Source organism: Camelus ferus, chromosome 4 (genome assembly GCF_009834535.1).
Source record: "Camelus ferus isolate YT-003-E chromosome 4, BCGSAC_Cfer_1.0, whole genome shotgun sequence".
Taxonomy (NCBI): Eukaryota; Metazoa; Chordata; class Mammalia; order Artiodactyla; family Camelidae; genus Camelus; species Camelus ferus.
This window is the reverse complement of record NC_045699.1, coordinates 8460845-8486887: the sequence shown is the minus strand read 5'-3', so window position 1 is coordinate 8486887 and position 26043 is coordinate 8460845. Positions and strand designations below refer to the sequence as shown.

The following is a 26043-nucleotide window of genomic DNA, read 5'->3' as shown; positions in this document are numbered from 1 at the left end:
GTGAAAGTGAAAATCTGATTGTCCTTTCATCGAACGCTGCTGAGTTATTCTCCCAGTTTTAAGTATCAACCATGGCAGCAATTCCACTGTGTAATATTATGAACAGAGTTAATTATAACTGTTTAATGAGGCAGATCCCAATTTTCAGTAGATCATGACCCTTCATACATTAAAGAAGAGAGACAGTTCACATTTGTATTCAACTGACATTTGCTTAATATACTTCACACAAGTTTTGGATCCACTGAGCTGATAATGAAATAGACTTTGTCCTGTTCATAAAATGCTGTTAGTAAAATAAAAAATACTCACGGTGTCCTTGTCATTTACCAGCTCCCCAATGTCAGTTTCAGGATATTAAGAAAACTCTCCATAGAAAATATCATTGCATTTCTCCAAAGGTCATGAAGTTAGTAAAAAAAAAAAAAAAAAAAAAAAAAAAAAGGCACTGGCCTTTACCATCAGTCAAATTCAGATTTAAATCTCTTCTTTGCCACCTACAATCCTAGAACAATAATAATAATACCCTTTGCTGAGCAATTAGGAGTTTGAGTCATATGAAATGATCACTTTCCTAAGCTAAGACGGCGAGTGGTTAAATAGAGGTCTTTTCTTCTGGTTCAGACTAATGCGTGTGCTAAGACATCCATCTAGGAGCTTATAGATATGATCTCCTCTGGTTCTTTCAACACAGTCTTAAGGAAGATGTAATTATCACCATTTACAAATGAGAACCTTGGTCCATCATCAGAGGGGTAAACTATAGAGGATTATAGTCAGTGGCTTCTGTAACACACTGAAGACTGCTGTGTCTCAGGAGTTTCTCTTGATGACCCACTTTTTTTCTGAATTACTTGAAAAGGCCAGTGTCCTTGGTCAGAATTTTCTAATGAGAGTGTTTACGGTGTCCTGCTTTTATCTAGAAAAGAAGCAAAAGGGAAATCCGAAAGCAGTACATATAAAACCTGTGCATTGACTTGATATTTGCACTGGGTGATTGTTACTTATTTGATTCAGCTAAATTTTACATCATGTATACTTATTCTAAAATGATACTTTTGAAACTAGAAGAGGAAGTCTATAAAGGGAAATTTATTTTTGTGTTCTGAAATTTGAGGGTTTTAAGAACCGACTTTTATGTAAAGAATGCTATTGCTTGTTATAAAGTTGTGGAAATTAAAAAAAGAAAAAAGCCTTACCCAAGGTTAAGAAAGTTGCTTGAAGTCACAAATTAGTTTGGCGGAGATTTAAACTCTGAGCTATCTTTTGACCTCAGTGTTTCATAGCCTCCCTGTAAAAAAGGTATTATGTATGCCCCCTGAGCCTTGATTTCCTTTTCTGTAAACAGGAAGAGCAGAGCTGTCATGAGGATTTGAGGGGACACGTATGAAGTGCTTCCCATGGTGTCCATCATGTAGCTCAGTAAAGTGTAGTTGTCATCACCATCAGCACCACCATCAGGGTCTAACTCTTCACTCGTTGAAGGGTGTGTACAGACCACACTCACACAATGAGACAAGAAAGGAAGGCACCTCTGTGTGTGTGTGTGATTGCTGAGGTCTCTTCTCTACAGTAACTCCTTGCACAAACTGTAGTGGTTTGAGCCCAACATTTGCTCATGCATTTCGCCCACTTTGCTGTTTTCAAAACAAAAGAGAAATTGGGTGAAAATACCCTCTGGAGAACAGAGGTGCCTGTGACAAATTGGCTTAATTGAAAACAACTAAAAACAAAACAAAAAAATCTCCTGATTTAGGGCGGGTGGAGTGGCGGGGGGGGAGAATCAAATTAGCCGTGGAGAATCTAAGTGGAGGGTTTTATTGATTGCTGTAGGCATGACCTAAATTGCCGAGTGTGAGTCATAATGAAAGTACTACTATTTCTGCGCTACTAATCCAGAGGCAGCATTTTTCCTGTGGGGAAGTTGGGGATGGTGAGCGCGGCCACCAGGAATCTTCTCCCAGCTGTGACCCACAGACACTGCGCTGCTGCAGGACCGTGTGCCTGCCCTGAGGGATTCGTCTCCCCGGTCACAAATGCAGATGATAATTTTATGACATAAGATTTTGAATGTTTTTTTTTCCCCAGAAGGCGTTTGATGTGCAGCATATATGTGAGCTGGTATTATACCGGTTGTGATATTTTAATGGGAAAGAATTTCCCTGCTGTTCTAGTTCAGGGGGAGGGAGGACAGTGAACCCTCCTGCTGTGTGGGTCACAGAAATGACTACAGAACAGGAGGCAGCACACCTGTGGGCCAGATCTGTCTTTGTGAATAAAGTTTCCCTGGAGTACAGCCATGTCTGTTTGTCATTGTCAATGACTGCTTTTGTGCTATGGACAGCAGAAATGTGCAGTGGTTGCCTCAGAGGGAGACCATGTAGACAGTGGAACTGGGAATCTTTATACCTGGCCCTTTTCAGAAAATCCATGCCAGTCCCAGCTGCGGAATACGGGGAGCTTTCAGATAACCCAGAGGTGCACAGAGGCAAGGGGGGAGGCTTGGTGGTCTCAGGTGTTGATGTGAGCATCTGTTGGGGACTCCATGCAGGAATATTTTAGCCTTCACCTTCAGCATTTAACAGGACGTATGAACCACGTGGAGAGAAAGAGAAAGAGAGAAAGAGAGAAAAAGGAGATTAGGATGAAATTAACTAGAAATAAGAATGAGGCATCACCTCAAAATGGGAGCTTCCTCACTCCTGGGCATAGACGGAAAAAATTCTAATTTGAAAAGATACATATACTCCAGTGTTCATAGCAGCACTATTTACAATAGTCAAGACATGGAAGCAACTTAAATGTCCAGCTATAGATAACTGGGTAAAGAAGATGTGGTATATATATATGCAATGAAATACTACTCAGCCATGAAAAATGAAATAATGCCATTTGCAGCAACATGGATGGGCCTGCAAATTATCATACTAAGTGAAGTAAGTCAGATAGAGAAAGATAAATATACAATATCACTTACATGTGGAATTTTAAAAGATGAGACAAATGAACTTACTTACAAAATAGAAAGAGACTCACAGATACAGAAAGCAAACTTATGGTTACCAAAGGTGAAGGGGGGTGAATTAGGAGTTTGGGATTAGTAGATACAAAGTGCTACATATAAAATAGATAAACAACAAGGTCCTACTGTATAGCACAGGGGACTACATACAATAGCTTGTAATAACCTATAGTGGAAAAGAATCTGAAAAAGAATATATATACATATATATAACTGAATCACTATGCTATGTATCAGAAACTAGCACCACATTGTAAATCTACTATCTTTCAATTAAAAAAAAAGTCCTTGATCCTCATCTGAAAAAAGAAAGGTTTGGGAGCTTCCTTGTCCGCTGCCATTGGGACATTTACTTATGGGACAGAACCAAAGATGCTGATGGGTCTTTAGTTTCCTCTCTGGGAGAGAGTGTAAACAGGTTAAGAAGGCAATTCAGATGAGCTAACCAAACAGCACAACAAAACTCCAAACAAACCAATAATGCAGAACGCTTTGAGGTTGGATAGAGCTGTGTTTTATTCTTTGTTGGAAATTGGGCAAGTTATCCTCCCAGTCTTCTCATCTCTGGTATGAGTACAAAGCACACTTTAAATGAGTTAATGTGCACGAAGTGCCTCACATAGTCAAGCACACGAGAAAATGGTAGTTACCGTCCCCCTTTTCACTGTCTGTCTTTCTCGCGTTTGTAATTATGGTAGAGGTGGGTACTGTCCAAGGAAGGAAGTTCTGGGGTGCAGAGGGACTTGGGAGGTTGGGGTCGAAGATGGAATCATGTCTTGGTCTGAAACAGTCATCTCACCCTTATTGATGTGTTTCCATCTCGCTGTATTTGGTGAGAAGACAAAATCTCAGTGAGGGAGCACAGGTAGACAAAACACAATCTAGTGAAATCAGTATTTGGGGAGAATGTGAAATCTCCTCCCTAGTCTAGGATTTGGAAACAGCTATGGTCCTTATTTTCCTCTTATTGTTGTCATTTTTGGTAAACTCAGCAAGTTCAGGGATCTGCCCTCCCCAACAGGGATCTGAAGGACAGGGTGGGGCAAACTTCCCCGGAGCATCTGCCTGGCCTTTGGTCTTTGGTGTTGGCCTCTACCCTGTTGTCCTCTGCCGTCAATCTCAGGCCTGCTGGGGCTGCCAGCATCTGGTCCATGCTCGGCATTCTGGGCTCTGGGGAAACTCGGAGGGCCCATGTGAGGCCATCACACACGTGGCACAAGTTGTGTCTGGTGCCATCTTGCAGCTCTCCCAGGCCCTGAGAAGAGGGGATAGAAGACCTAGACGTCTTGGTGGGAGCTACCGTAGGCTCCTCAACTCCCACGTCTTCAGACGTCGTGGGGATCTGTTGGTTCTCCCTAAACGCTAGGACTCAGCCTGAGGGGCTGAATGGTCACAGTGCCTCCTCGCTGAGCTACGTACTCACACTGCATCTTTTCTCTGCTCAGTTCTTCTCTCCTGGACAGTCCCCACCCCCAACAGAAGCATCTTTGTCTCCTTAATCATGTAACTGAGCACATCGTTCCTCTCTCAGGGTCACTCTGTGACTTTTGCAGAGGCATGGGGGAGGTTTGGCTGCCCCCACCCCCTGGCTCTCTTGGGCTGCAGGGGTGGCTGTCCTTAGGGCATTTCTGTCCTGGCTCCCCACCCAACCTACATTATTGTAATATGGGTTGTTCCCAAGAATCCTGGGTGCCATGCAGATGCCGCAGTGTCACTTGAGAGCTGATTACTTCTCTTTGGTAATAGTTAAGGCTGTTTAGCTTATAGTCATCCTTTCCCTTATCTTCTCCCTCTCTCCCACTCCTGAGAATAACAGAAATAAGTCCAAAGTCTCCTTGAATTGTACCATTTAGAATTGGAAGCACAAACAGGCAGTCCCTGAAACAGAAGTGTATTTGTTTCACACAGCTGGAATTCCTGGATCCAAAGCTATTATGATGGCTTCAAGGCACCTTTGGGGACCCTGGCTCTTTCTCCCTTTCCCTTCTGCTGTCCTTAGCAGGTAGCCCTCTTCCTCATGGTCACGACTTTGTGGTCTCAACAAGATGGCTGTGTTTCCTCCAGATGTCAAATCTACAATGCAGCTGGAAAGAGGAAAGAAAGCAATGAGGGTTGGCCTTTTAATTCCAAAACAGAGGAGCCCCCCCGGGCTTCTAGCTGTGTCTCAATGACCAGGATTGTAGCATTTGCCCACCCTTAGCTTCAAGGGAGACTGGGAAATCAAGTATACTGGCTTTTCTTCCTCAAAGGTAGAGGGAAGCAAGGGAAAAGGGGTTTGAGGATGGATTTTGAATAGCTAACCCATAATGGCTGCCAAAGGTCAGATAGAAACCCTTGGAGAAGGAGCAGTAAAGCTGTTTCAAAAGCTGGTATTAGTTTGTGATGCCACAGGATTACAATTTACTTAGCTTTTAGTTTAAAAACTCTTGCTGATTCAGATCATTAATTACTGAGGAATTGGTTTGGTGAGGTTTGAGCAGCTTCTATGAAAAAAGAGATTACAATATCAATTAATAGTGTAATAGTAGAAGTAAGATATGGTAGGAACCATATTGTGCAGTCTTAGGGAACAAACTTTTTAAGCCCTTTAGAAGAAATCTCATGAAAACAGTTGATGAATTACATAATTTAAAATTTTTCTTTTCTTTGGGTAAGGCTGCATTACCCCCTACTTGCCAAAACATGCTGGAAATCTTTTATTGGCTTAATTTCGAATCTTATATGTATATGAAAGTAATAAAACTGCATTTCTTTAAACATATTTCATAATTTAGAGTTTTCATAAATTCATGCTGGCTTTTCTTTCCAGTGTGCAATAATTAGATTCTACTGCATATTGATCATATCGTGGTAAGAATATTGAAACAGTACGAGTGTTCATTTAAGGGGGAAGCTTAAGGTGGCAAAAGGTAAAGGAAATAAGGAAGGAACAACATCAGGGAGGTGGTTGCATTAATCAAAGATCAACAAACTACTGTCCATAGACCAAATGCAATCTGATGCTTTTATAAATAAAGTTTTATTGGAACGCAGCCTACTCATGCTGTTACATACTGTATGGGTGCCGTCATGCTAGTGGTAGAGTGACATGCTAGTTGTAACAGAGACTGCATGTCCCGCACAGTTGAAAGTATTGGCTATTTGGTTCGTCCAGAAAACATTTGCCAGTCCCTGTATGATCATGGGTGATTCTGTGATAGCTCAACACAGTGACTGGGTTCCACTTCCCCTCCATGTCGAAATCAATTTAATGTTTAGGTAAAAATAAAATAAAATAAGTAATTTAGCAGAAATGCATTTAGAACTTCCGTTGGGATATTTATTTTCAAATAAAAGGCAACTGGTTCCATTTCTGTCTTTGGCTTCCACCAAAAGAGAGATGCTCTCACCATGTTGACGTATTGTCAATGGCTCTGAGCACAGTAGGGGCCCTGAGTTTGCCCTCTGCTGGCTCTGTGCCCTTGAACAAGTCCCTCAAGCTCTCAGAAACTTCTCTTCCTCGTTCCTCAGATGAGAAGGGGAGATGGGTTGGGGTGTGTGGGCTGCAGGATCTGTGAGTTTCCTTTCTTCACTAAAGTAATCTGACTCCATGACGACATAGATCATTTCTTATCTGAAACATGAGGATTCTTTTTATTCACATTATGGGCCCCCGATTGTCTTTTCCATTCAGTTCATGTGTTGACCAGAATGTCCAACAAGTTAGATCTGTATTATTAAACATCTGCAACTCTTTTTGAACATAAAACATTAGCTGTTTCAGAGGGGCAAAAGCTGAGAGCTAGAGTCTGCAGAAATGGAAACAGCCAATGTTTATTGAACATGTATTATGTACCAGACCCTCTTCTAAGCACTGTCTGTGTATTAGTTTATTCAATCTGCACAGTAGCCCCAAATTAAATACTATCATTAGCTCCATTTCACACATGAGGACGCTGAGGCAGCCTGCCCAAGGCTGCACCGTTGTTGCACGTTCTAGCTTCAGACCCCTACTCTCAGCTCCTCTTCTTCCTACCTCCCCGTGGGTCAGATTTTAAACAGAAGCTACTCTCCATCCTCACAGCAATTAAAGGAGAAAACAACTATGAGAGATGCAGGTTGCAGTTTTTAGAAATTATGGACACTTTTGAAAATTAGAACAAGACTTTTTTTACTTCCCCCAAACCTACTCTTTTCTCTCAAGATCATCCTCAAAGCTCCTTTTCTCAGCCTCCTCCTCTCCTAAGTCAGATGGAAAAAATTTTAGGACAATAAATAGTTCAGGCAGTAAGGTTGGAAACTGGGTCATTTTTGTAAAATCATCCTTCTTTGCCAAAACCATTTTTTAATTCTTTCTCGGAATTAAAAAACAAACAAGCAAACAAACCATGTGGAACGATCTGTGGCAGATGGTTATTTCGGCTCTAGGTGAGTTTCTGTTATTATTCTCTGGGTCAGAGAACTACTGCTTTGGATAATCATCTGTTATTTTAGTGAACTGCCAGCTAGGAACTTTGGAGCTATGATGGTTTAGGATGGGAATTTTTTTTTTTTTTCCTAGAGATGAGCACATAGACTCTCTCCATTTGAGTCCTGACAAATTTTAGAAGGCATGCTACTGAGTATAAACCAAAAATCGAGCAGTTCAGTTAGAGGTGGGAGATGTGAGAGGACATTAGTTAAAGCACAAGTTAGCCCTCTTCTCCAGGTTTAACTAACTTCCCCTGGAACATACAGCAATAACCAGCTAAACTCTGGTGTTCGTAGTGCAAGTCCCTAATTTATTTTATGTTAATTAAGTTTATAATTACATAGTAAAACATTTACTTTCTCCCTCGAGAAATTGACTGAATCTTCTGAAGGGGCTTTGTGACTGTAATTTAGGTGCAATTAGCCAGTTAAATTTAGTTAGGGTTTGGTTCATTTAGCTGCTGCTGGAAGATGTTAGATGGGTGGAACCAGGCACTGTCTCAGAGGCAACTTGGATCTAGAGGATGCATGCCTGGAGGCTCTCCCCTGGCCCCAGGCAGCTGGTTCAGGTGTCTAGGACAGCAGCAGTCTGCAGGTCTGTCAAGATGCGGGTTCATGTTCGTCATCTCTGTGTGTTCCTCAGTTGTGGGACTGCAGACTTGTAGACCTGTGGATGAAGGCAAAATCCTTTTGCAAAATTTTTTTGTGGTTCTGAAATTGGAACTGGGGTCATGGAATGGTTCTCAGACCTCTTCCACCATGGATGTGAAATCCCTGAATCCCTGGCACTGGCCAGCCTCCAGACTCAGTGATATCACCAACCAGTGCCACTACTTTGGCAACAAAAGACATCTTACCTCGTGTGAGTGGTGGGAGAGGGCATGTGGCCAGCCTGTGGCTCTGACAGCTATGATTCAGCACGGCCCTCCTCCAGCAACGCCAGGGCTCCTGACTGAGAGGGCCACACTTCTGCAGGAGTGTGAAGATGAAATTTTTGTGTGAAGTTCACCTCTGTGAATTTTTACTTGATAACTCATAACAAAGCATTTATTTAGGCCTCTGAATGAAAATGCAGCTGAAAGTCATCATTTGCAGTTTAGTCATTTGCTGAGCTGACTGTGTGTAGGGTTGGTGTTCACTGCTCTCGACTGTGAATGGGACTCTGGAAAGCACTAAGGCACGGTCATTCTGGTGAGTAGCACAGGAGCGTCCCAGGGATGCCCCAGTGGTGGGTGGAGCAAGGGCTCATCTACTTAAAGTCCCCTTGGTTCTTGACACATGTATTTCTTGGTGGAGGACAGAGGTCCTTGCTTTGGGAAGAAAGCTGGAGAATTTTTTGTCCTACAGTGTGAGACTGGATTACACAAGGTAATTGTAGAAGACATTTCAGTGTCCTGTCATCACTATGGAAGGTCGTTTATTACTGTGTGATTAGTGAATAAAGCATATACTTGTATCAAACAAAATATGATCACTTAGCTCCCTTCTACCTTTATATGTTTGTCTTTAAAATGGAAGTACTAACCTTCCTTGTCACTTCACAATAAGCAAGTGATAGCCCTTTCCCCAAAAGAATCCTGTGAATGACTCATATACTTGAAAAGGAGTATGGAAACCAGATTTTTAGAAATTGCCATATTTCTCTTGTTTACATTATTTAATAATATTTTCAGAAATGGTGTATCTTCATTTTCTGATTGGCCCTTAACTTTAATGTTCTTTGCCCCCAGTGTCACAGAAGAACAAAACAAAACAACCACAGCAACACGATGGCAGGATAATGTCCAATAAAATACAATTTACATTAAGTTTTTAAAGAGGAAACCGTATCATATTGAAATCCAGAACATAACTTCTACTTGATAAATAAAAATAGTGATGTCACCATATGCTTCAGTTCTTCTCAGTCCACAGGAGAAAATGAGAGAAGGTCCCACAGATACAGAGAAACTGAGGAGATCAGACAGAGACAGGAGAGAGAGTGAGAGATGGAGGTTATCCCCAGAAAAACCAAACAGGAAGATGGAGAACTGAGAGCTAAAAGAGAAAGCCGTTTGGTTACACAGCCTGGAACAAGGCAAGCATTCATGAAGATAGAGTCCAATCTTGAGAGCTTTAAAAATACGGTCATTAATTGGTTCAAAGTCATATTGCCACCAAGTCCTAAATGGGCTCAGTGAAGATGGGCCAAAATCAGGAGAGAGATTGTTCCAATTGTATTTTTTTTTAATCAGTAAGGTACCTTGGAATTTCAAAGGCTGGATCCTTTGTTTAAATATCGTAATTCTAGCAATTGTCCTGAGCTGAGGAACCTATAAATGGCATGGATGGTATTAGGTACTCATCTTAATTCTAGTCATCATGATATATTAGATTTATTTCATGTCTGTTCTAGAGGAAGCTCAGAGAGGTCCCCCGACTTGGCAAGGGTCACACAGGCCAGGAGGGACAGGGCAGGATCCAAACTCAGGTCTGCTGGTCTCAGGCTGCTTCTTGCTGTCTCAGCAGCCATCCAGCTGGTTTTCTTTCCAGCCTCACGCAGTTACCAAAGAAGATAAACATGTGGGGCAACTGTATTTATTACAATTCTAATTCTGATGGTAGCTGTAGATAAAGTTCTAGGATCTAGTGTAGTTAAACGATGGGTAGTAGTGGCCATAATTATGAAGAATGAAAGAAAAACTAATGTATAGTCCAGTCATTCCCACCGTGCCTGTGTAGTCATATTTTGTCCGTTCATCTGTGTGACATTTTAATTAACATTTTTACTGCTATCACGTAAGGCAGTGCATTTGTCCATCACGTCTTCCTTTGAATATCTTTTTTGCTTATGTAGATGGTCATTTCTGTTTTAAACTAAGGATGTGTGTCAAGTTACAAGGTAAATAACCTTTCCCTTTTAATCACTTTGACTTAGCAAAGAACTTCCCGGAAGGTATGGAAAGCATTCCTTAAAATAACGTCAGATGTTTGGATACACTACATTTTCATTAAAAGGAAAAAAACTAGGATATATTGTTTTCCCAGTGTCTTGGTTCTGGTTGATTCTTGGCGTGGTTGCTGTAATTCTTAACCAAGCTGTTATATTTGGTATGCCGTATACGCCTCGCATTCTCTATTTAAAAAGGAAAATAAATCGGGAAATCTGGTGTGTGTAAAAATGCACTCTCTTTAAAATTCAGGGTTTTCTCCATGTATAAATTGTACCTGAACGAAAGAAATATGAAGGGACTTGCTGCGTTCCGACATCAGAGAGTCAAGGAGTGGAGAGACTCTTCCAGTCTCCCGAAAGGGGTGTTGCCGCTTGAAACCACTGATGTTGGCGCCAGCCCAGCTGCTCTGAGACGTTGCTGCGGTGTTAGTGAGGGGCGGGCGGTGGGGTGACATAGCAGCACGGCCTTTTTCCAGAATGAGCTCTGAGCAAATAAAAATGTCGCAGCAGTGGAGACTTCCAGAACTTTGGGTTTAAAGTCAAGTTGGGGGTTCTGCTGGCTGAATGCATATAAGGCTGTGACTCTGGGATGGACTTTGCACTCTTCACGTTTCCTATTGAGACTAGAGTAGGATCTCCATTTTATGGAAGCTTTTTGAAATGGGTCACCTGCTAACCATAAGGAGTGTGCAGAGGGATTGGCTGTGGCACCAGAATCCTGAGGTTCCACCTGATAGGGAAACCCTTTCGGAGCATGGGTCCTGTTCTTGGTGGCGTAAATGGGCTGGTGCTCTTTTAGACCGATGCGCAGTTCTGGGATATTACCTTATAAACCTTGCTATGGTAAGAGATGATCACTTGGGTTTGAGTTGAATTCACTTCTGCAGGGTCCCACCTGGGACTTTACATTTTGCATAAAAGAGAAGTGTCAGGTGATGTCCTAGGGAGGCTCACCAAGGGCGGGATGAACCACCTTTCAGATCCAGCATCCTCATCGCGTCTCAGGTGCTCTGGAGGAGAGGCACATTTTATTTCTTGTCCTATTGAGATAACTTCTGAGATGGTGGAAGTCCTTCTGCTAATGGTATCCTGGAGAAAAGTTGGCAGAGAAAAAGGGCATGTTTAGGTGGAGGACCTCCTTCCCACTCCACAATCTTCTGTTTCTGAATTTGGGCATATCGACTTCCCTGGATAAAATGAGTCCAGAAAAGAATCTTTGAAGCCAAGCAGCTTCCTGTGTGTGCCTGCTGCTGCCATGAAGGCAGACTGTGTGGTCTGGGAGCAGGACCCTGGGCAGCTGGTGGTGATGTCATTGCTTGTAGGGGCTGGACAATGAGGAGGAGGCTGGATGCGAGAGAGGGAACCATCATGGGGCCAGGGAGTGACTGCACCAATTGGACTCCTTGAAAAACCAGAGTTAAGTCCTCAGAACGTGGTCTTTGGCAGTTTCACCTTGTCTGCACCAGATCATCGGAGGGCAGCCTACCTTCCAAGATGTCTATTGCCAGACCATACAAAGGCCTTGCTTTGGCTCCTGTTCTCAGGAAGACTTGGATAATTCACATTTATTGCAGCCAGTTGATGGAGATTATCAGCTCCCCATCTCTTTGTTTTGCAGTCTGGAAAGCTTGGTGCTTAGCTGAGGGTTCATTATCTTGTGTGCTGTGCTAATCTGAACGGAGATGAGATTTATAAGGTACTCCTATTCAAGTGAAGGTTATTTGTTTGACCTTCCTCTCTGCTTAACTGGAACCATTAGTGGATCTGATGTCCCTACTTTGCAGTAATAGGCAGGGACACTGGGCACTCGAAAGGCCCCCGATTGTTGCTGTCTCAGCAAGCATCCTAAGTATTAATAATCTTCAAACTCAATTTCTGAAGCATGGCTTGGAGTGCCTGGTGAAAAAGCGGTGCTCCAGAACAAATTTATTTTCACCTACTCTCTCTTTTCTAGGTTCAGCTTTAACTTGGACGTGGATTTGTAGTGCTGCTCTGGGGCCTTATTACCTCTATTTTCACTCTCCAATAATTGGGGTCACCCTCTTTACATGCTTGATGTCTCCCAAGTGTGTCAGCAGCGACTGCGTTTCCTTTAAGTCCTCCTCCTGCTCTTCCTCCTTCCGTCTCCTGCTTTCATCTTTATTATCTGTGCCATCATCGTCATCATCACCACCACATCATCACTGTCATCATCGCCGCCACCACCACTCTCACCACCACCACTTCCATCATCACCACCACCACCATTACTACCAGTTATCATCATCATCACCACCACCAACCACCAGCACTGCCATCATCATCATCATCATCAGACAGACTCTAGCTGTCCCATGTCCACTTTTTTCTCGTGCTTGTTTTATGCATTATTTATTTTTCTAGAAATTTATTTCCAGATTCATTTTGGTCTGGGGGCCGTGGTTTCAGCCCACTGTTGAGCAGAGCTGAGCAACTTCCTTGTGTATATTTGAGGTTTGCTGCAGGTTTCTGTAGTTATATGTTAATTGAGCAATAGGTTTTATGTCACTTGCCTCCTGTTTGGACACAAGATTGTAGTACTCTGGCATCATATACTAAGAAGAATCACTGGCTGGAGTATTTCGGCAAAAACAAATCTAGACACAAATCTATATTGGCAGCAGCAAGTACACTTGCTTCTATAATGAAATTTGTAATGCCGTGCGTCTGTACTGGATGTTTGAGTCATTGGTGAGCCTCTCTGGTCTGGGAATCGTGAAACAATGTCTTTAGGAAGATATCATTTTACATTGCAAAGAGTTACCCTGTAGACTTTGCAATATATGCTTACTGTAGTAAACCAGAAGGCAAGACACACCTAGGAGAACAATAGATTGACTTGGGTGTCTCAACGTGGTTGTAGTGAAAATTTTTTGAGTATTTTAATACCCATCAAACCATAGGCTGTATCTTTGTTTTTTTCCTACTCTGCTTGCAGCATATTTAGGTGATTCCACAGATGGGGCAATGACGTCAGTCTTTGGATGTGCTCCCCGTCCCATGTGAAGTCCCTGACATGGTGGTGGTTAAGCCCTTGGGCACTTTTCATCAGGTCCTGCCGATCAGATCCCATCCTCCTTAGAATCATTGAATTTTAATTGTGCAATAGCTTTGGCTTTCCTTATGCATTCGAGCTTTTCCAAGAACTTTGTGTTTCCTGCTTTAATTTTCAGCTCATAACTAAACTTCATTTTGCAAAGTCAAACTGGAGCTTTAAAAACCTTGCTGACCGTCCTCAGCCATTTACTTTAGTTTTTCATCTCCAGCTAACAAATGGGAAACAGCTTCCTCTATCCCACTCCCACACCCCGTAATTTTGATCATCACAAGAATTCGAATGAACTAAGTTGTCACTTTTCCCCTGGAGCTTAAAATGCTCAGGACACTCCCTGGGTGTTCTTGCGTCTAACTCTTCAACCTACAACATGCTTCTGACCCAGCATGTGACTTTACACAGGAGGCTCTGAAGTGATTTGATTGACCCCATTACCAATGAGAAGCAGTAGATCCTACGTTGTCTTGTCTCCTCCCGTCTCGTCCATTTTGGTTCTATTATCAAGTCCATCAAAGTTCTCCAATAAAATTTGAAGTGTAGGCATTACTGTGCTAAAACTTAAAATGCGCTCTGTCTTTGGTATTTGTGTGAAGCACCGTAGGGCATAGACTAGGTAGGGATATACTCTCTCTGCCCTCCTGTGGCTTAAAGTCTGAAATGCAGGAATGTAAACAAAAGAAATGCAAGTTTAGCAAAAGTATAAAAGAAGGATGTGTGGAAGAGTGCCATAGACATTAAGAGGTGGTGTACTAAATACTCATAGGAGGTGGCTTTTGCATTGGCTCTTCAAGAAAAGTGAAGGCTCCTAAAGGAGAACTTGCTGGGTGGCAGGAGATCGTAAGAGGTGTGATGGTGTGTGGACAAAGAACATCCTTGGGAAGCAAAAGGGGTGTTTGAAGGATGGTTCAGCAACTTTTGGAATGAGTACAGGAAAGAAGGTACCAGGACCTAAACTTACATAGTGGGAAACTTCTGCTGCTGATGCAGATGATACACTAAATGATGGACTGCCCATCCAGGGGTTCTGAGTTTAGATTTCAGCTCTCACTCCATTCCTGGACATGTCACAACGGCCAAGTGGGTTGAGTGTGTCACCCATGAAATAGAAAAGGCACAATAGCGTGGGAGAGTTAATATAATGACCAACAGATATTAAATGTTCCACAGATGTCAAATTAGGACAGTTGGGGTTTAAGCCCAGGTGCTGAAAGAAGGAGAAACCGCACCCAGCTCAAGTCCAACGTTGTGCAGGAAAGCTTTTTGTCCCCACGATTTTCTAGGCACCAAATCCTGTGAGAACACAAGAGTGTATTCTATGATTTTACCTGGTAAACATTTTCCAGAAGGCTCAGGGAGCATTGGCTTAGCTTTCCAGTGGAGCTGAGCCGCTGTCCTGTCACCCTAGCCACCGCTCCATCTCCAGAGTGGCGCCATGCCCTGCAGACACCCAAGCTGGCAGTTTTCTACTTGAACTCTCGGATGACAGATGTGATAAGATTTGCGTTTTTAGATAGCAGCTGCATCTTTCTTCCGTTCCCTTTGCTTCCTTTCGACTCAGCAGTTTTCCTTTTTTGCTCCAGATAAATTGCTGTTAATTTAAATGTGCTACAGATCCTTGCCATTTTCCGGCTGATTGTGTCTGAGTAATAGGAGGAAAATGCCTGCACGTTTGAATGTAAATAAATCTAAATGGGTCGGAAGCCAATGGTAAAGAAAGCACAGTGCTTCGCTGACCTTCAGCACCGCCCCCTCCCGCCCCCAGTCCTTCCTTTGAAGAGGTCGTTGAGCAGATCTGGAATCAGCAAGTAGCAGAGCCTGAGGTTCAGGGCACATCCGGGTTTCCTTCTCTGCTTTCAACTCTCCAGTCACATTTCTCATTCCGCACCTGCTGCATCCTTGTTCTTATTTGGCACAGCTAATGTAAGCAGCAGTGGCAGTTTCTCTGGAGTTGTTTTTGATAAAGGAGCTGTTTTCACGATAACTACCATGCACCATCGGAATTCTGCAAATGCTTCAGAATGTCACATTGTCAAAATATCTATATTTCAGGCTCAGAAGCTAGACAGCTCGTTTGGCTGCTAAACCCACAAGATGTTCAGCCATTTGTTGTCGTCTAAAAACTTTCCCCCTCACTAGGAGACAATAATTATCTATTGTTTTCTATCATTTTGCGGCCCCTTTCATGAGTTTCTTATAACGTGAGAGGGCAGACGTCTTAAGATTCTAGTACGTAAGTGGGGGCCCTAACTGAATTTTACTGTCAACCCCTTAGAAACATGAAGCATTGGATACCTGTCCTTGTAGTCAAGTAAATCAAACCAAGTTTTCAATAGATGGTGGCATATTTTAAGTCTGTCAAGAGGATGGGAAGATCAAGGGTATGGAGAGGGGTTGACTTGCCTTCCTTGAGGTAAGAGGTGGTGTAAGTGATGGTTTGAGTGCAGACACTGCATATTGCTTATCATTGTAGCAAGCTGGCTTTTCTTCAGGAGAGATACTGAGTGCGTTTTATAGGGTGGCTTCCCTTGCTTTTACTGCAGGGGTGTGTGGAGCTGAGGTGTGCATCTTTGAGAAGGATGCATCACAAAAGGCAAAGCAGAAGGAGGTTGAAGAGGGACACAACATCAACTTCAATGGAGGCAAATGCTGTTGCAGCCTGAGGGAATGGCAGTGTAAAAGAGCTTGCAAAGAGCCAGGCAAATCGTGTCTCCCAATTGTAATGATGTTTTCTTTTTGGTTGTCAAATAACCCTTTATTAAATCTTGTTTCTTTGTAGTTCTTAACTAGCAGGGCATTCCACTGCCACTGTTGTCATCTGTGATGTCATGAGGGTGGCGGCCACCAGCATTGCAGCCCACAGACTGGGCAGTCCCCAGGATCTCTTTAATGGTTCCAGAGAGTTCTCTAGCTAAAAATCAGTGCCTCATCTGTCTGGCAATGTTGATAGTGTCATCAAATGTGATGTTTCCACTGTGCTTAATTTTTTCTGCTTCTTTCTGTCTCTTGGGGGTTCCTTGGGGGCTCTGATGATCAGGGCAGAGGCAGAAGGTACCACCTCAATCTGGGCCTGTCGGTTCTGAATGGCCAGTTTCACTGTAATCCTCAGACCCTACCAGTCACCAGTTGGCTTGGCCAGGTCATACCAACCTTTTGTGGAGACAGACCCAGGGGGCCGATCTTGGGGGCCAGGGCACATGTGGCACCGACTTCCCTACAGGTGCACCTGAGGTGTGCCACTTTGCTCATTGGGGTCGAACCTAGGCAGCATGGTGCAGGCGTCTGGTGTCGGATGAACCCGGATTCAGGACGACCAGAGAAAGTTGCCCCTTGGCCTCCTCTGAGCTAGAAGCCAAAAGCTCCCAATGGTAATAATTAAAGAGCCTGGGGTGGGGGGTGTTGCATGGCAGAGGAAAGTGGCAAATAGAAGCAAAAGAACAGCCTGGTTCCGATGTAAGCACTCTGACATCAGTAAACTCTTCGAATTCTTGGGCCACATACTCAGTGGAAATAAGGTTTGCACTAGCAGCGTATTCTGTTCCGTCGTTTTAATCAAATCAGTGCTTCAAAATGGAATGTGCAGAGAAACTATTATGTTGAATCAACAAATCTTTTTGTTTGGGGATGATGTCTTCCATTTGTATCACCAAGTTTTTTCCTGTTTTTATTGGCAGACTTGACATCTTCACATGCATCTTATTGTTTCCGTGGAAAGGAATTTGAGATCCACCCTCTTAAAACCTGAAAGGGTAGCTATGGTGTTTTGGTTAGTTAATTTGGCAGACTTGAGCTCTGTGCCACAGCGTACTGTTTAGCACTCTTTGCCTGGAGGCTGAACTTTTAGAAAGAGAAGAGAGACAGATATGAAGGAGACTTAATCAGCGTCACTGTGTACTTCCTAAATTCTCAGTGCTTTGTGGGTGATTAAATCCACAACCAATGTTTGGCATCTGTGCCCAGTTCTTTTCCTGAGACTTGGACGGGCGGGAGGGGGAAACGTCATTGGAATTAAGCTCCTAGACTCTCTTGGTACTGTTGTTCATGATGATACAGCTGGGTGGTGGTAAGTACAGCTCTGGAGGCAGATGACACCAGCGCTTGGCAGACCAGACAGCAGGCTGGGGAAGATGGAGTGTCTGGAGGGCTGGGTGTAGGAGCATCTTCCAAAGTCGAACTTGGAAACGTCTTGGAAGCAACTTGGGGGTTTGTACTGTGATGTCATCTATTTTGTCACTTACGACCCTGATGAAGATTCAGGGAAATTACACACAGGATTCTGGGTACTAGAACCTTCCCTGTGCCTGGAGTTTTCATAGGCAAGTTCGGAGAGACTGTGTCCTCCCTGCACAAGGACACGGTAGGGCAGCCACAGAATCAGAGGTCCTGGGTCATAATCTGAGCTCCGTCACATGCTAGCTGTCACCGGACCTTGAGGGAGGCCTCTGGGCCTCCGTTTTCGTAGCAGTAAAGAGGGTGCAATAATAGATTTTTTCTCGTGGCATTTTGTGACATTAAAAGGGATAATTTGGGCAAAGAACTTAGAAGAAAGCCTGGCACAAAGTAGATCAGCTGTTATCTGTTGTGCAAGTGATTCCCTCAGCTTTCTCTGTGGCCAGTGAAGTATTAGAGGTCAAGGACTCTATTTTCTTTATTTTTGTATCATGTATTACAGTGCTTACTGCTTGGTCAGGGCTCGGTAAATGTCTGCAGAATCAATTGACATTAAGTATTATATATTACATGTTTTATATATTAAGTACTATATACCATACATGCTATATTGTATATGTAATGTATATACATACAATATACTTCATGTTGTATGCTATATACCGTATGTTATATAATAAATGTGTGTCGTATGTATCATGCAATACTTAATGAAATTTAGGCAGTTAGTTATTTAATAGTAGGATTCTTGAAAAAGAATCAACTTCTTTGTGTGAGCTCAGTATTTCGCTGGTTAAAGCCAGTCAGTTCTCTGATCTGGCTGAGTATTAATCAGTTATTTTAGAAATAATTTGGTTTTATGGGTGGGAAAAATTAGGATTTGGGTAGATATTTGCTGTTGAATTTTATTTTTTCCTATATATAAAAATTATTCAGGGGTCATATAATGCTGCACACAGATTTCTCCTCCTTAACGTAAGATGTTAACATCTGTTGCAGTTATGGGTGGAGCTGTGTGCAGAAACCCTTTGCATTTCTCTCCTGTGTTTCACGTGCCATGTAAAATCGATTTTGATTTTAAAACCAAGTTACTTCATAATGAGACTCACATTTTCTCCTGATTTCTGTTTCGTGATTATATTATGTTTATGTTTTCAAGCATATTCCATGTTTGTCTTAATTTTGATGTTTATTTATTATGTTCTCTTAAAAGTGATTGTACTTGCATGTTAATTTCCATTGATTTTTCTTTTGAGCATGACTTATGTTTTATTTTGTGTTTCTTTTAGGTTTTGTTTTGTTTCATAAGATCCCACTGGATGGGTAGCTGAAATAAAGGAAAAGACAGAGAAAGGGGCTGTGGTGCTTGTTGGTTGATGCTGCCTTGTAAGCTGGACTATTGGGGCTGGCATTGGCTTCTCCCGGGAAATGCCACTTATCTGGGGTTTTCTGGTAGATGTGGGTGGTGTTTGCAGGAGTCCTGCACCAAGCCTGCAGGTCCTGTGAGCTGTGAGTGGGGAACACCAGTGCAGAGACAGCTCACAGGCAGCTAAGCAGAAGCTCAAGAAAACATCTTAAATTAATGCTTCTCTTTGTTCTTATGATCATTCAAATACAAAATTGAAATGAAATGCTACTGGATTGTGCTTCTCTTCGGAAAGGTGTGCTGTTTGACCATATTGGAAATGTATTGATTTTCACTGTTTCTGTTTATTAAAGGTGAACTGCAAAGTTAAAGAAAAAAATTTAGGGACAGGTATAAGTACACACTGAACAGTCTAATCTCCATTTAACACGAATTTTAGCACTGTTTTTGCTATTGTTTAATCAGTACTGAATTCAGAAAGTTTCACTTTTCCATGTAGAACACAGTGACTAAACGAGTTAAGGGCATGTCCACCATCACTGTGGGGACTTGGGGGTGTCACACTGAGGGGTTCATTGCTTCACTGGCCTTGAAGGTTCAGAGTCATGCAGTCAGCAGTAATGATTTCCTTAAAGCTTATCAGCAGGCAAAAAGAAAAAGAAAAAAGAAGCTATTTGGTCAGGGGCTGTGGATTTCGTTTAGGCATAGTCGGTTTCAGAATAACGGAGAGCATGGAATATATACATATGGTGCATATGTCCTTTCATTTGCCCTCTGCGAGCCCCCTGCTTTTTAGAAGTGTGCCGAGTGAGCAGGCCGCAGCATCTCACGCTGTTCCCATGACAGAACTGCGGCTTTTCTACTCTGAAAAGGCCTACAAGCAGAATGGCTAGCCTGCTGGGAGCAGGAGCCGACACTCTAAGAAGGCTAGTCCCCCTACTACCTGTGCCCTCCTGCTGGGTTTTCCCGGGCAGGACAGCTCTTCCTGACCCAGGAGCACAGGGGTGGCAGGTCGCTAATGAATGTGTGCTTTGGAATGTCCGGCTTCAGTGCTGAGAGGGCAGCCTTGGAGCTGCAGAGCCTGCGTTCCTGCCTTAGTCTTACCGTGGACACCTGTGTCACGCACTTGGCCATCACAATAGCCTTTGTACACTTTGCTTAGTGTGCACCAGGCAGGTTCCTGTCCAGAAGAGAGGTTTAGCTGCCCCTGCTCCACTTCCCACCTTAGGAGAGCTTCAAAGCCAGGCTTGGAGCATTTTGTTTGAAAACACAATCCTCTCTGACTGTTAAGGGCTGCACAGAGATGCTATGGCTGAATTGGGAACTTACTGATGTTTTTAAATTTTCTTTTTTTAGGGGGCAGTGGGGAATAGTTACTCAAGTTTTGCAGTTCAGCTTTAAGATTTTATAGATTTTTAACTAGTCCAACGTATTTGGGAACATTGTTTTGAATCCTGTGTAACCAAGGCATTAATCTTAATAAACCAGGATTCGCTTAGGCATCACTTGATATAAAAATATTATCATGATGAATATTTTATCATGTATCTTTTACATTAGCCACTAAATATGTTATTGCTTGATGCAGACATTTCACAGTCCTATGGATTACAGCATTTGACTTGGCTGCTCTGTACTCACGCCTAATAGAAGGGCAGTTTCTCCGAAGCACAAACAGGCTGCTGTTCTCAGGAGCTGTCTTTCCAAAAAGATATTTGAGTGTGAGGGCAGCTGACCCTGGGTGTCAGAGGTCTGAATATTCTCTGAATTCCCATTTTCCTGCTCACTGCTGAATGACCGTTCCTATCATGACTTAGATTTGGATCTTTCCCGAAGGTGTTGATTTACAAAAAGGCCAGCTAATTGCAGAAATCCTGAACCCTGAAAGAAAAATGAAATTCAAACCAAGAGCCAAGCAGAGGCTGTCAGGACAGCGAGGTTCTTAAATATCAGCCGTTTGGTAAAATTTTTGTTTAAGCTTTTACATTTTCCCTGGAGGCATAAAAAGGCAGTGAATTGTTTAAGGACTATTTTGTAAGTATCCCAGACCCTAAAAGAAAAAAAAAAAAGAATATTCGTACTCAACAGCTAGAAGAATTACAGGGTAGATTTTTGTTTTAAAATGGAGAAAAGTGGACAGATAAGGCAATTGAAGATATCAAAGAGCAGTTGACATCTCCTAGGGAACGATGAAAACAGCAGGCTATTAGAAAATGGTTTCGTATGGTCTTGTGTTCTTTGCTTTTCTTTTTTTTTTAATCCCTGAAGACCTCAGTCCCAGCCTCTGTGCTCTGGACCACCCCCTCATCCTTTGCTATCATTTGATGCTGCTTATAAGAACTCTTTTTCGAGCTTCCTAAAGGTGTATATGGTGCATTTTTGCAGCATTAGAGAAGGAGAGGCAGCCGTTTTGCTGAAATCAAGTCTGTCGCCCTCCAACAAGGAAGTGGCATTTCGGTGCCAGGCAGGTATCCTAAATGAACAGTGTGGGCTGGGAGAGATTGAACACCCTCCCCTCCAGAGAGGCAGCTGTCCTCCAGGCCCAGCCAACTCGTGCCTCCCAGGAATGTGGGTCCAGGATTTCCAAACCTTCTGATTCTTTAAGAGCAACTTGAAACCTGGTGGGGTTTTTTTTTTTTTTTTTTTTTTATGTGCAATGTCCCTATTTTTAAAAAGTTGGCTCAGTTATTTTTAAAACATTATGTAGGCCAACAAAACATGTCTGTGGGCCGCCAGTTTGTTAGTTTTGTCTTTAAAGCAAGATCATTGTTCTCTCACTGTATCTCGCCTGCTATCTCGCCGTTGCTAGCGCACTTCCTGGGATCGCCACTGAGAGCCTTAGTACCACAGAGTTTAGTGACCCAGGGATCGGCAGCACGTCACTTACTCTTGGGGCCCTCCTGTAACTTTGCTGGCTGGGACCTCGGCTCTCTCACCCTGCCTGGGAACTCTCCTGCAGCGATGTCCGCCGCCAACCCCCAAATGGCCCCACTTCCATGTGGCTGGAGACAACCTAGTGAGTCCTACCTCCTGTTTTTGTCTGACATGACTTTTCTCCAAGTCCATGTCACTTGACCCGTTCAGGGGCATCCGGGTTCAAATGGGAAAGCACACAGCCCCTTTTTATGGGTGTCCTTAATGTACTCATGCAGCCACTGGTAGGTGGAGAGCAGGTATGTCATCTGTCATCTTCAAGATGTATCTTGAATCGGGTCCCACTGAGACCACCCCCAAGGCAGCCGAGAGAGACTGAGAAACTCCCACTGCCGTCCCCGTGATACATCAGTCTGAGGCCAAAGAAGGTCCATCTCTCAACAGGAGAAATTAATCCCCACATAGAGACGATCGGTTCAGGGGATTTCCCTCCTCGTCTCCAGCAGGGACTGGTTTCACTTTGACCCCTGGAGTCTCCCTTCCAAGAGCAGGGAGCAGAGGTGAGAAGGAAACGACCCCAGCCCCAACCCCACAGTGCCCCCCAAGAGGTCAGCTTTTGGCTCCGAACTCTTCCAGTCATCGTGAGTTACACCCGGAATGGTTGGGGCCTGCCGCTGCCCCGCGGACAGAGCGTTCAGCATTCAGCAGTGGGAGGAGTAAGCAGCTCAAGGAGTAGAGGCAGAAATTCAGGCCACTGCCCGGAGTGAGGACCAGCACGATGGAGGCGCTCCTGCCTTTTCTCTCTTCTTTTCTCTTCTTGAGTCTCTTAAAATCCCTGACTTTTTTTTCTCTCTCTCTCTAGCATTCTAAATTGACTCTGTGACAGTTTATTTTTATTTGCTTCATTGGTTGCTTTGCACACACCTTTTTTTTTTTTTCTTCCCAATGCAAAATGTAATCAAAACACTAACCTGGCCCAGTACTCACTCTTCTCTCCCTCCTCTGGAGGGTGGATGATTGACGCCTTCTCCTGCTCTAGTGCTTTCTGTCTAGAACTCCTCCCTGGGTTTGCATCTCATTTCCTCCCACTGTAGTGGAAGCTCATTGCACCTGGTTTTGTTCAGACTCTAGACACAGACAGAGAACAACTGAAGAGAAGCGATTTCATAAAACCCAGAATCTTCGCAGGATGGCTGCATGCAGCCACGTGGGCTGTGCCAGTCCCGCCCAGTCCAGGTCAGGCGAGCCTCCAGGGTTGTGCCCTAGCAGACTGGGCTCCCGGGAAGCCAGGACAGAAGTGGCCATCCTGTTAAGTGTGTTCTACTGTGTTCACACACCGACAGCACCTGCAAACCATGTCAAGGGCACCTGAGAAGGTTAAGGACCCTCCTGGACAGGGCAGGGATATAATTTTCTGTGGGGTGCTGCCTGGACTGAATTATGTTAACAGAGTTCCCCATCCAGAATGTGACGTGAAAATGGTTGTCACAGAAGGCGATTTTCAACTCAAGTTAGCCCACTTCCTTGTCTTGAGCTTCAGGGACAAAGGAACCTTGCAGCCATCTGATTTTGACAGTGAGATCACCCTGAGTTTAAGTCGGGCTGATGCTGTGTGGAGCCTTGGACGTATTGTGAGTGAGCACCCAACACGGGTCCACATTGGCTGTGCCAGGAATCTTAGTTTTCACGGAAAAAATGAGTGTGTAAGAGGCAAAGAACAGAACAGAGATGTTCACCACCTTTAAGACAGTTCATTTATGAATGGAGCTTCTATAAACAAATATAAGATAGCAAGATATTATATTCACAATGTGTATGTATGTCAAATCAACACACAGTACACTTTAAATATCTTACAATTTTCTGTGTTGATTATACCTCAATAAAGCTGAAAAGGAAAAAAAAAAAAAAAAGAAAATCAGCAGGAGACTCCAGAGAAAGACAAATCCTTGAGTTTCATTCATTGTGTTCAAATCCATTTGCTGTAATCCATAGTGGTGGCCTGTGAATCATTCTCATGCCGTTTTCTTCCCCCATAATGTTCCAGCTTTTAAAGTCATTTTTTCACATTTCCTGTAAATAATGGGTAATCATTTTTTATTTTATTTTTAAGTGCTGTTTTAACAATGTGGATAGACCATAAATGTACTTGCTGAATTCATTCATTTTTAACAAGCCAATAAAGTTTTATAATTCATCGCCATGTGTCTCGCGTTCTCTGTAGGGCCTTGTATATTTCCCTCCCTTCGTCACACACACACCCACCGTGTGTGTCATTGGTGGTGTCCAAGACTATAGGTGTTAGAGGAAAGAGTGTGAGAAATATCACTGGGAGTTTGGTGGGAGTCCCAAACCCACTGTAGATCCTGGAATAAATCTCTTCTAAAAAGAGGAGTTTTAAAATTTCCATCAGTGTGAATTATACGTTTATTTTTTACTGGTTTCTTGCATCGGATACATTTTCATTGGTTAAAAGGCAATCCAAAAAAACCCAACAAAAACGTCCTTTGGTATTTTAAAAACTTGGAATGAGTGGGCAGGAGGTACACTCAGTGCTCTGTTCTACGTGACTTTGTGATCAAATGAACATGATGACTTGTGCTTTATGGGGGGGGGGGGAGAGGAAGACAGGTGGCCATGGAGATAAGATACCATCAAACTTTAACTGTTATCAGGTGCCCGTACTTCACATCCCCTTTGTCTCTGTTTCCTGCCTGGCCACACTGTCCCTCCCTCAGTTTCCCCTTTTCGGATGGGACCTAAAAGCTGGGTTCCCAGCTCTGATTCATTTGAGACTGCTTTCCCCTTCTTGTAACCCTGCAAGGGTTCTGCTCCAAATCCAAGACTTAGGAATTGGACAAACAATGTGACGTGATGTCTTATTGAGCCAAGTACGTGGACCCTCTCCAAACAGCTTGTTTAGTGCTGGTGACTAGTGCTTTAAATGGCCTTTTAAATCTGCTGAGTTGAGAACAGATTTCATTGTCCCTTTGAAAATTATCTAATAATTAAGGCAGTAGGCACTGGACTCTTAACTAGGCAGGCTTGAATCCCAGCTCTGCTCACAAGCTCAGTGACGTTGGGAAAGTTATTTTACCACTTCATTCCTCAGGAGATGATGCTAATAGTGACAGTGCCCCCACCCCACTGGGCTCTTATGAGCATTAAATGTGATGGTGTATGTGGGGGTCCACTCAGCATCACTGATAAAAATGCCTGGAAGGACTTGGGTTGACACTGGGCTTGGTTGTGCCTCAGGAAATGCCCTCGAATCACAGACTCGCTTGCATGTATTGGTCATATGTCAATTGCATGGCTGCAAACCACGGCGTCCAAATGAAGGAATACTTCCCTCCCTGCATCATTCTGGATGTGGTCCAAACAGTGAAGGCCACTTTGGAGCTTTCTCAGGAGTAATCGTGATTCTCCTACATTCCCTCTCTGCCCGGGAAATTCTTACACGTTGATCACAATCAGATGTGACTTTGACAAAACAAGAGGATATGGTTTGTTTGGATCTGTTTTATGATTGTTCTGTTAGTTCGAATGATGCTCCTTGGTTTGCGGATTCTGGAAGAAGAGCGTTGAAGGTCATATCCCAAATACTGTCTTCGTCTTTTGTTCTCACTTCATTCATTCAGAGTTTTTCATCATTTGAGGAGGGTCTACATTAATTTCAATTTTTGAATTTTCCATTTTAAAATCTTTGGCTAAGAGTAAAAATAACAAATGGATTGGCTGAGAGACTGAAAGGAGAGACTTGTCTTGAGTTCCCTCCAGCCACAGAAACAAGTGTTTGCAGACAGTGAGCTACAGATAAGCTTTCTACTTCCCGGGGTAGTTTCCCGTCACAACTCTAGCAGGCAACATGCGATCGGCCTAGATGGAGCTGCTTCACATTTGATGTAGTAACATTCATTTATTTAAAAGTATTTTGTAATTTCGGCTTTTTTTTTTCCCCTTGTTAAATCATTTTAAGTTAAGTGGCACTGAAGTTTTACCGGCACTTAATTGAAGGTACGTGTACTGTGGTTTCCACCTTTTCTAACACATTTTAAAGCAATATTTACCATAGAATGTAAAAGGCAGTAAATAGTTAATAGGTACTGATTCCTCACGGTGTGCCAAGTGCTGTTTTAAGTGCTTCATGATTCTTTCAA

The 26043-nt window shown here is 43.2% G+C and overlaps 1 protein-coding gene and 1 pseudogene across 6 annotated transcripts in view; one reads left to right on the top strand and one right to left on the bottom strand.

Moving 5' to 3' along the window:
- The window catches only part of NTRK2 (neurotrophic receptor tyrosine kinase 2), a 327573-nt gene that overhangs the window by 117670 nt on the left and 183860 nt on the right, over positions 1 to 26043 (top strand). Inside the window, exon 15 of one of the 6 annotated variants that reach the window (XM_032477497.1) lies at positions 18933 to 24082. The exons of the other annotated variants lie outside the window; for them this stretch is intronic. Coding sequence (XP_032333388.1) covers positions 18933 to 18970 — 38 coding nt within the window. The 3' untranslated portion in view covers positions 18971 to 24082. Of the gene's footprint in view, positions 1 to 18932; positions 24083 to 26043 lie in introns of those variants that run through there. 6 annotated transcript variants of the gene reach the window in all.
- Positions 16111 to 16759, bottom strand: LOC102507001 (annotated as a pseudogene).